Genomic DNA, 9,250 nt, shown 5'->3' with positions numbered 1-9,250 from the left:
AGTTATTGTTGGTCATTGCTTCAGAACCTGTTAGTTCCTTGGTTAACATCTCTTTTTTTCAACTCTTACATCCATATAATTTGTAATAGGACAACATCTAAAATCAACGGTTTTAGTAGAATGAACATGTGTCTGTTAAAAGAAATCAACATTATTTCAATGAGTCGTTTAGGAAATTTAAGGATCCTAACATCTTTCTTTTTTCTGAACTTAGTATATTGGTGTCCTCTGCTCAGGACTGAAATTTCTTGCAGTGACTGGAGGAGCAATAATGGACCTATTAGTAGCCTTTTCAAGCCCTAAGTCCTTCAATAGATAAAATATATGTATCTCTCTAATTGTGGAAAAAAAGATCCCTGTTAGGAGGCAACATTTCAGATTCCTTTTTGCAGTAACAAAAGACTACACTTTCAGGGAAAGTGATACTAAACTTATGTAAGATGGGTGGTATTATATTTCACTTTCATGTTAGGAACACTGAGTTTAAAAGCTGCGGTGTGTCTGTATCTGTACCAACACCAGAGGCATGTCTTGTGCTAAACCCACAGCTGAAGAGAGCACGCCAAAGCAACATGGTTATGTGAGATCACAGGATATGTTTATACCAGCAAACACACCTTCAAATATTTTATTTCCTGGATTTCCCATTGTTCATGACAGGTTGTACTCTTAAATGCAGGCTTTAAAAGCCTGGCTAGTGCAGTTCCCATATCAGTGAGAATGAGATCTCATCCCTCTGACCTCTTTTCCCTCCTGTTCGACTTCCTCTGTGCCTTTTTAAGACAAATGCAGTTATCTCATTCATTCATAACCATTATCTTTGCCTTCATGGTATGACTGAGGAGTCATTTAAAGCCCTCAGAAATTTCCATGCCTTTAAGTACTTATTATGTTGAACTGTAGGGGGAAAAGACTCAGTATTAAAAGGGAGCAGAACCTCAGAGCAGAACTACAGAATTTTTAATTTGGCTCAATACAGCTCAGTTATTTACTGTATAACAGGAAAAACCAAGTCAGGGATGCCTCTGCTTCCCAGTTACCTGGGTGTGAAGACCTGGTAGGTGAAGAAAAGCCAGCAAGTACCACAGAGGGACAGCAGATGTGTTCTGGCATCTCTGGTCTCTGCTTTAGAGAAATGAGACTGCCCTACATGCCACTTGGTATTTCCTGGAATGACAATGGATTATTATCTGTGCCCAGCTGTTAAAACTTACGTATTCCACATTCTTGTATTCCCACTGAACATGAGCATTATGGTCTTAGTATCATCATATTTTGGTATATATGTGATTTCACAGCTTGAATGCTACCATGCCCAACCTTTCCTGCTCTTCGTGGATGCACAGACTTTACAGGTTGTTTTCATTGGGGTCTCCAAGTATTTTCTGCTGCTCAGCATCAGGTCTTCCATGCTCCTGAGCAAAGCTGATGAAGAAACCTTTTTCCTGTGCTGTAATTTTCACTTCAGCACTCTCTTACCAGTTTAAAATATCCCCAGATTCTGGAAGGAAAGCAGCTACCTGTGACATAATTCCCCAGCTGATTTAATTGAAGTCGTGCTCATTGAATTAGTCAGTGCTGCACTTCACACAGAAGTGCACTCGTCGTTGAATGCCACAGATGTCTCAAACCAGCCATACAACCCATGAGGATATGAAAGATCACAGCTGGATGGTAGGTCAGCACCAAACTTTGGTAATATATATAGATAAATGTATATGCAACGTCTCTGAGTATGTTACACACCCACTCCTGCTTCAAAAGGTGTCTAACAGTACATGGGGAAGCATCAGCACGTTAAGATGCTTCAAGTACACTGCCTTTTGAATGTCACATTGCAGTGAGTTCCTCTCCTGGAGATGAAAGATCAGCACAAGTCATTAAATTCACTTTTAAAAATACTTTATTTTTTTAAAACCATTAAGGCAAAACCGTGTTTCAGATTAAGTTGGTTTACATTCAGTCTGAAAGGATTAAAGCACATAGGTTCCTACCAGTCTCTATACAAACACTGTGAATTCAACCTCTTATTTTTAAAGAAGGTGGAAAAAAATCAGAATGTAAAAAAGAAAAAATGTTTAGTTCAAGTTTTTTCATCCTAAATCAGTAGGCTGGTAACATTTGAGAATGCATCATTGTATGGAGCTAGATGTAACTTTTACATTCACAAGTGCAAGACACACTGTCTTTCCTAAAAATCCCTGCGAGACCAGGGCTTCCATTCGTCCTTGGAAGTGTCATTTGCATTGTTCTAACAGGAAGAAACTTGGAAACTTGGCTTGAATTAGTGGTTCTTACTGGGAAACAAGCATTCCATGAGAATTAGGTTTGACTACTCCTTGCAAGAAATGTCTGCTCATTCTACATTCTGTATTTACTGTAGTAAAATGTACCCAAAACCTCCTAAAAACAGGTGACTGGAAACAATAAGCTGTTTTGTTTTCTCTTTAATATTGATATCTTGATTTAATGAAACACTTGTTAGCTCTATTGATTAGGGTTTGGCAACATTAACAACACCGTGCTTTTCTTGTGTCCTACCAGGTAACAGACCATTTAAGACGTGAGGGAGGGCTTCAACATCCCGGTGCACTTAAGCTGTGGTGCTGATTCCTAGAGAAAATTCTGAGCAATTGTTTGTAAGAGCAGTGGAACAGCAGGAGCCACACAGGAGGCAGCTCCCCCGATAAGCTGCTCAACCAGACTTTGTCAAACCACTCTGAGAGGTGGTTCTGGAGCACATCCATAGCATTGAAACGCTGGTTAGATTTGTTACTACTAAAGAATAACTAAACCATGCATGTTCCTGCTCTGCCGAAGGGCCAAGGCACTGTGACTCCATGGAGAGAGCCGCTGTGTGTGTGGTGATGAGCCATGTGAGCCCCAGGATGGGCCAGGGTGGGCAGGAGCGGCTGTTTGCATGCAAGCCACCCGCAGGAGGGGTGGTGACCTGCTCCCGCTCTGCAGCACATCCCACGCAGGCTTCCTGGTGACACTGCACTCCTACACTCCTGGAGTACAACACAGGACTGGTGTGCCACCGGGACTTCAGTGGCTCAGGATTTTCCCATCCTGCCAATCTGGGTTTTTTTAAGTGTAAAGAATGCCATGAAACTCCTGGCATTGAGCATAAGGCTGGTGTCTTTACCATGATTATGGTACCTGCATATCCAACCTGAGAAAATACACCAAAATACTGTGAAACTACTTCAAGTACCTCATGCTTGATCTTGCAGTCCTTATTTAAGGTCCAGCCTGTAATCAGATCAGTCTCTTGTGCATGCTGCCTATCCCCTGGCCAGAGGCAGCTCATCTGAAATTGAGGTCCTTGCAACAGGAATCTTGTTTCGAAACATCCACAGCAATTGAATCTGACAAGATTGACTGACGCAATAAAGGAGCTCAAGAAAAAAACCATCCCAGCTTAAAAAGCTGTGAGCACAATAGTGAAAAGAAAGGAGGAAACAGCCTTCCTTAGGGTGGGCTCAGTTACACACTGGGTTTGTGTCGTGTGAAGTGACAGTGTAAAGGAAGTGGCTGCAGGTTAGCACAGGGAAATCCACCAGAGCTTTTACAAACATGACACAAACACCTTAGGAGACAACATACCTGTGTGGTGATGAAGTGATGAAGTGAAAAAATGCCAAGTTGCAGCAATTTGAGGAAATAAAATGTTATCTGTTACAAATAAAAAGCAGTAAGTACAAATGATTGCCAGAACATTTGTAATAGATTGTGCTTGTGATAGCTGCTGTGTTTGGTGATTCACACAGCAAAATAAAAGGTAGATACCTTTGAAAGGTACCTTTGTCCCTATATCAGATTTCCTTAGCAGGATGCTGTAGGCACAGACTGTCACACCTGCATGCACCAAACACAGAATCCCTATGAGCAGACTCTGAATTCAGTTCTATTTAAAATCCCACAGGAACCCTCCTGTAGGGAAGCCAATAATGCCATTTCAACATTTTGTTTTGCACTGCCAAATCATGTTTGAAATACATCTATAAAAGCAGCAGCTTGCCCTCAGGGCAGGTGGCAAGGAATAATCCTGAGTACATGTTGTTATTCCCAGTGAGCCACAAGTCAGTTCCTCAGAAAACACCAGCACTGGTGCATGAACCAAATGCAGCTTCTTTTCAGCTCTTTTCAAAGGAAAACGAGCTACCATGCTGCAAAACAAAGATGAACTCAGTTCTATGCACTATCTTTCATACTGGTGAACTTGAGTTAAAAACTCGATTTTGGGATTGCAGCTATTCCTCAACTAGACTTGCTTTTATTAAAATTAAATAAAAGGAAGTCTGTGTTCCATGTGAAAATATATTTTAAAGTTTTGTTATAACTGTCAACACCAAACACTGATAACTTTGAAGAATTTGTGATAGTTCTTCACAAATGATACAGCAATAAAGACCAGACAGGAATAAATAGCAATTTGTCTTTGACATCAGCCCCTTCATCCTTAGCTCATAAAAGTAAATACTTCCACTCTGTACAAAGGGTTCACAGGATAAAGTATGTAACAAATATTTAAATTAAATAATTTACACATTTTTCTTTAAGCACCTCTGTAATTAATTTAGTGAAAGCTTATACCTTGCAATTATATTCTTGTATTTTATAAATTGAAACATAAAGAAATAGTATTACATTAAATTTTAAAAATCCCACAACACATAACATAACAATACCAATAATCTTAGCTCAAACCCACATATAATTTAAATCTCCAGTAAAGCTGATTAAACCAAGATACAAAAATTATATGCAACCGATTATCAGGAAAGCACTTGGGACATAAGCAAGCACCGGATACCACACTCCACCTTACATTCAAACACTTCCTAAAGGATGAGGGGGTTCTGAGAGGGACCATTATTTGTAAGACCTTATGCTTAAACAGTACCACAACAGCTGCAACTGCATTTGTCAAATGCAGTTGCAGATTTTCAACTAAGTCACAGGGAGCTTTTCAGGACAGACTGAAACTGTTCCTCTGCAGCCACAGTGGGATCTTCCCCAGCTGCTCTGCCTCAGATGGGGCCTAAGTTTGTCCAGGCTTTCCACCAGAATAAGAAGGAAATTCAAACTCAATCGTATGTGACCCAGCTCTCGTGATGAATAAATCTCCCCAAGTTTCAGCAGTTTGAATAAACAAACAAATGTTTAGATGCTTATTATAAGCTCTTTGATGTGCAGCCTTGTGCCAGCTCTCTCATGAGAACGGGCTTAGTGCAACTGCTGGTATTTCCGAGATCTGCACGGGGCAGGAATAATGCACAACTCTGCTCTCTGGCAGCACTTCAGCTCTGCAGCAGCTGCTGGAACCAACGCACAAAGGCACATGGAAATGGCAATTAATACCAAATATAGTTTCTTTAAATGCGACCAAAGATGCAGTTTTCTGTAAGTAGAAACTTTCCTATCAGGTCTCAGTTTGTGTTTAAAGCAAAAGCGGGATCTGAAATTTAAAAAGGTACAAAGTAACTATTTTTTTCAATGGCAGCTTTAAAGGAAGTATTTGAGGAGAGAAGAATGAACATCAGATTTCCCCAATACTTGGCACAAAACCTTCCTTTTTCCCCCCCCTTCCCCTTTGACAAAAAGTACCCAGGGCACCACAATAAATAAATAAATAATTTCCCCCAAACAATGCTCAAAAATGAGTAATCTGTAGGTTTGCTGAAAACTTAAGTAATTCATACTATTGTTTCCCAGGATATTTCTCTATCCATCTGCTGTCTCTTGCCTTAAGCTGTTTGTGGTGCCTGGTTGCTAACCAGAGTTCTTCCATGCTATGACAGTAAAATGAGTTCAAAAATCAGATCCAAACTGTACCTGATGAGCCAGCAAATCTTTAATACTGTTTTAATCTCAAAATCTGATCTCTTTACTTCCCTCCATATGTTTTAAAGTATTAGTTTATCTGCACACAGGGGAGATGCTGAAATAATAGATCAGAAATAGATCTGAGATTAGTTTGGCTTCCAAATTTTTAAAAAATGGGCACAAACTGAGTAATTTTAAAATCTCCTTGGCCAAAGTGGGCTGTAGTCACCTCCTGAAGGAGCAAATGCAATTCCTTAAAAGCGTAATGTAGAAATGAGAAATTCTTTTGCCCATTAATTCTCGGGAAGGGAATTGTCTGCCCTGTGCCACTCTTAAGTGACTGTGGGAATGTGCATGGGGCAGCAGTGCGGGCAGTGGAATCCATCCAGAATTTTAGGATGTGTTAACATCTTGTTCATATTTCTGTAATTCAGAGATGTGTTCTCTTATTTTTTTTCCCCTCATTAAGGGTCTGCAATTTAATTTAAAACAGAAATCAAACTTTCAATGTCCAAGGAAGTAGTCAAAAATTGCTTGCTGGTTTTCAAATAACAAAAAAATTATGCACTTTTCTCATGCTAATAACAGGACCTTGTTACAAGCAGCTGCTAAAACAGCTAAATGTTATGTCTTTTACTGAATTACTCTATTTGCAATTCTTTATAGCTTTGCTGGGAACTTAGGCATTTATTATTTAATTTTCCATGTTTTTAAGTGTTCCCAAAGTGTTTTAGCCACTTTTGAGAACAAGAGCAGGAGAAATAGTTGTGCACACTGACTGTGTCTTATTTTCCTGAGAACCTACAGTACACCTAGACTATGGAATGCAAATTTGAAATTTGCCCTTTGCAAAAATCTGAGCTTTGGGGGGAAAAAAAGTCAAGTTATTCTTTTTTTTTAGAAGATAAACTAACAGTTGGCTCCTACAGCTTCAGAACACCATCCCAGAATGGCTGATATTTTGACAACTTTTTGTGTCAGCAATATTGCAGATTAGTTATTTCCACGGCCTAAACCCCACAGCTCCTCAATGAAACAAGGTTGGCTGGGAGAATAAAGCAGCAGCATTCCTAAAATCCTCTCTTTGTTTCTGAGGGCACACTGTGTGCTGCTCTGGGACACAGAAGGCAGCCCATTTCTCATCTGAGGGTTCTTGGCAAGACCAGCATTCCTCTCTGCGTGTTCTTCCTGCTGGCAACAGGGAAGGGGAGGAAGTTTTGTGCACATGCAGTTACTGTTTCTGTCCTGCCCTAGATGCTCACCAAATTTGAGGCCTGTGCTTCAATATTTTACACTAAATATATCTACATTTATCTATAACTTCTTCCACAATCATTGCCCAGATAAACCCCAAGCTGCCTTTAAACCTGCAATTTTTCCAGCGTCCAGCTGTGCCTGTGGGCCTGGACAGAAACATGCATTGCCACTGAAATAGGAATGACAGTGTGATGTTCTCACTTCATCACTCAATCCTTGCAGTGAAGATTCTGGTGTCTTCAAACGTGCTACAATAAAACAAGTACAAAGTGCCCTCCTGTGCCACTGAAAGCTTAACTGTAGTGAAAATGCTGGGACTGACTCCTGAGACCTTGGTGTTGTGAAACAGAAAGAAAATTAGGAGGTAATAATGTGAAGTTACCATATCAAAGAAACAAAAAGAAAGAGAAACAGTAGAGTGCCTTGCATGCAGCTGGCACTTCTGGGCAACTCTCTGAGAAAAGAGCCCATGAAGTGGCCAAGTCAGGAAGCCATTTCCTTATGGCTTATTTTGCATCAGGAGTCGAGCAAGTGCTTTTGTAAAAATCACTTTACTCCTAGGAACACAATAAACTTACTCTCAATTGTGCTGCCTTTCATACTACAACACAGCCTGACACCTACAAACACTGTTCTTGGTATTATTGTCACCTTACCCACAAGGACAAAATCTGGTGAAAACAAGTACCAAGTACTTCCATCAGGCAAGGCCTAAGAAGGAATAGAAAGAAATGTATCCAAGTGGGTAAAAAATGAAGCCATGTATTCATCAGAAAAGTAAACAGGTCCAAACAACCATACTGCCAAGACACTTTAAGGAAGCAGGTGCCTTTCCTATCCAATCATTCCTTTGGAGTCAGCTATCACTGCAGTAAAGTGCAGTATCACTGCTGGGAAGTTAAAATTCCTTTTTTATCTGGGGTAGTATCAGATTTTTCAGTCTCTCCAAAACTCTTGCTGATTAAAAATAGTATTTTTATGTCAAAACTGCATCCTGAGCTATTACAAGTTCTACAAAACACAGGGTATATATTTTTCATCAGTGATATTTTCCCATTTCCTTAAAAGACTTTTGAAACAAAAGGGTTCCATCAGTTTATCATATTTACTTTTCAAGAAAGACCTGTTGGAGCATCTCTGCTGTGTTTTAGATAACTCTTTAGATTTTGTTCAATTTCATAAGAGAAACATCTTTTAAACATGCTAACCGTAAGTATGCCAACTATGTGAAGCTGTACATAATTTCATGGAATTAAAGCAGCAATGGATCAAAGATCTTTCCAATTTTTTAGAAGTGTATGGACAGTAATATCCAGCCATTTGCTACACCTAGACTGAGTGCTGTAAGAAAAAGCATTAGCTGGTTCTCAGTAATTACCATTAGGCAAAAGTGCATCATCTTTCTGATTGTGCAGATACCTGGAAGGAAGGTGCTGAATTTGTTATATTAATACTAAAATGACTAAGCCAAGAGGAAATACAATTTTGTTCACTTCTGTTACTTAACATTCTGATTTATTATACAAATAAGTATTCCTTACCAATCTTCAAATTTCCAAATAAAAGAACCATTGTAAGACACTTCATTGAGCACTCAGACCAGTATTTTCCTGCAGCACTTTTGAAAAAGAAGACAAAAGATCCCAAACCAAAAGAAGTGTAACACTCCAGTTCCCCAGTTTTAGATTTTTCCTGCTCCGGGCTGAGTGAACAGCACGTAACTGTGCAAGTAGTTTTGCTCCCATCTCTATTTCTCTGTCTTTAAATATTGTGGAAAAAAATACTGAAAATCCTTAATACATATCCCTGTAGATTTCCTGTAGTAAAGGGTGTAAATGTGCATCAGATTCAGTCTTCTTGATTATCTGAACAAGCTGAGCGTGCTCTGTGACAAGCTGTCGGAGGTCAGCCATTTTTTGGAGAAGTTTTGGGAAGAGGAAGGTGTCATCAGGATGGTTGGTTTGCAAGTGAAGCTTCAGTACATGCACAATGCTCTCCTGCATTTTTTCAATGTGTCCTACATTTACAAGACCAGGACGATCTGTTCTCAAAACAAGCAAAAGAATACATGTCATAATTTTATAATGATTCCTCAAAGTGTAGTTAGTGGTAGAACTGAATCTTCCAGAGGATAGAAGCCTTTCCATTAAAATTATTAATT

The 9,250-nt window shown here is 39.5% G+C and overlaps 1 protein-coding gene across 4 annotated transcripts in view; it reads right to left on the bottom strand.

The window, feature by feature from the left end:
* Positions 1-1,885: 1,885 nt before the first annotated feature.
* Positions 1,886-9,250, bottom strand: part of PPARA (peroxisome proliferator activated receptor alpha) — a 40,973-nt gene continuing 33,608 nt past the window's right edge. For all 4 annotated transcript variants that reach the window (XM_042050384.1, XM_042050381.1, XM_042050383.1 and 1 more), the window contains one exon: positions 1,886-9,130. In XM_042050384.1, the coding sequence (XP_041906318.1) occupies positions 8,883-9,130 (248 nt within the window). In that variant the 3' untranslated portion in view covers positions 1,886-8,882. The remainder of the gene's footprint in view (positions 9,131-9,250) is intronic.

Source organism: Corvus kubaryi, unplaced genomic scaffold, assembly GCF_017639235.1.
Source record: "Corvus kubaryi isolate FWS band 111438036 unplaced genomic scaffold, C.kubaryi_AGA036_p1.0 74, whole genome shotgun sequence".
Taxonomy (NCBI): Eukaryota; Metazoa; Chordata; class Aves; order Passeriformes; family Corvidae; genus Corvus; species Corvus kubaryi.
This window is presented reverse-complemented; position numbering and strand designations above follow the sequence as displayed.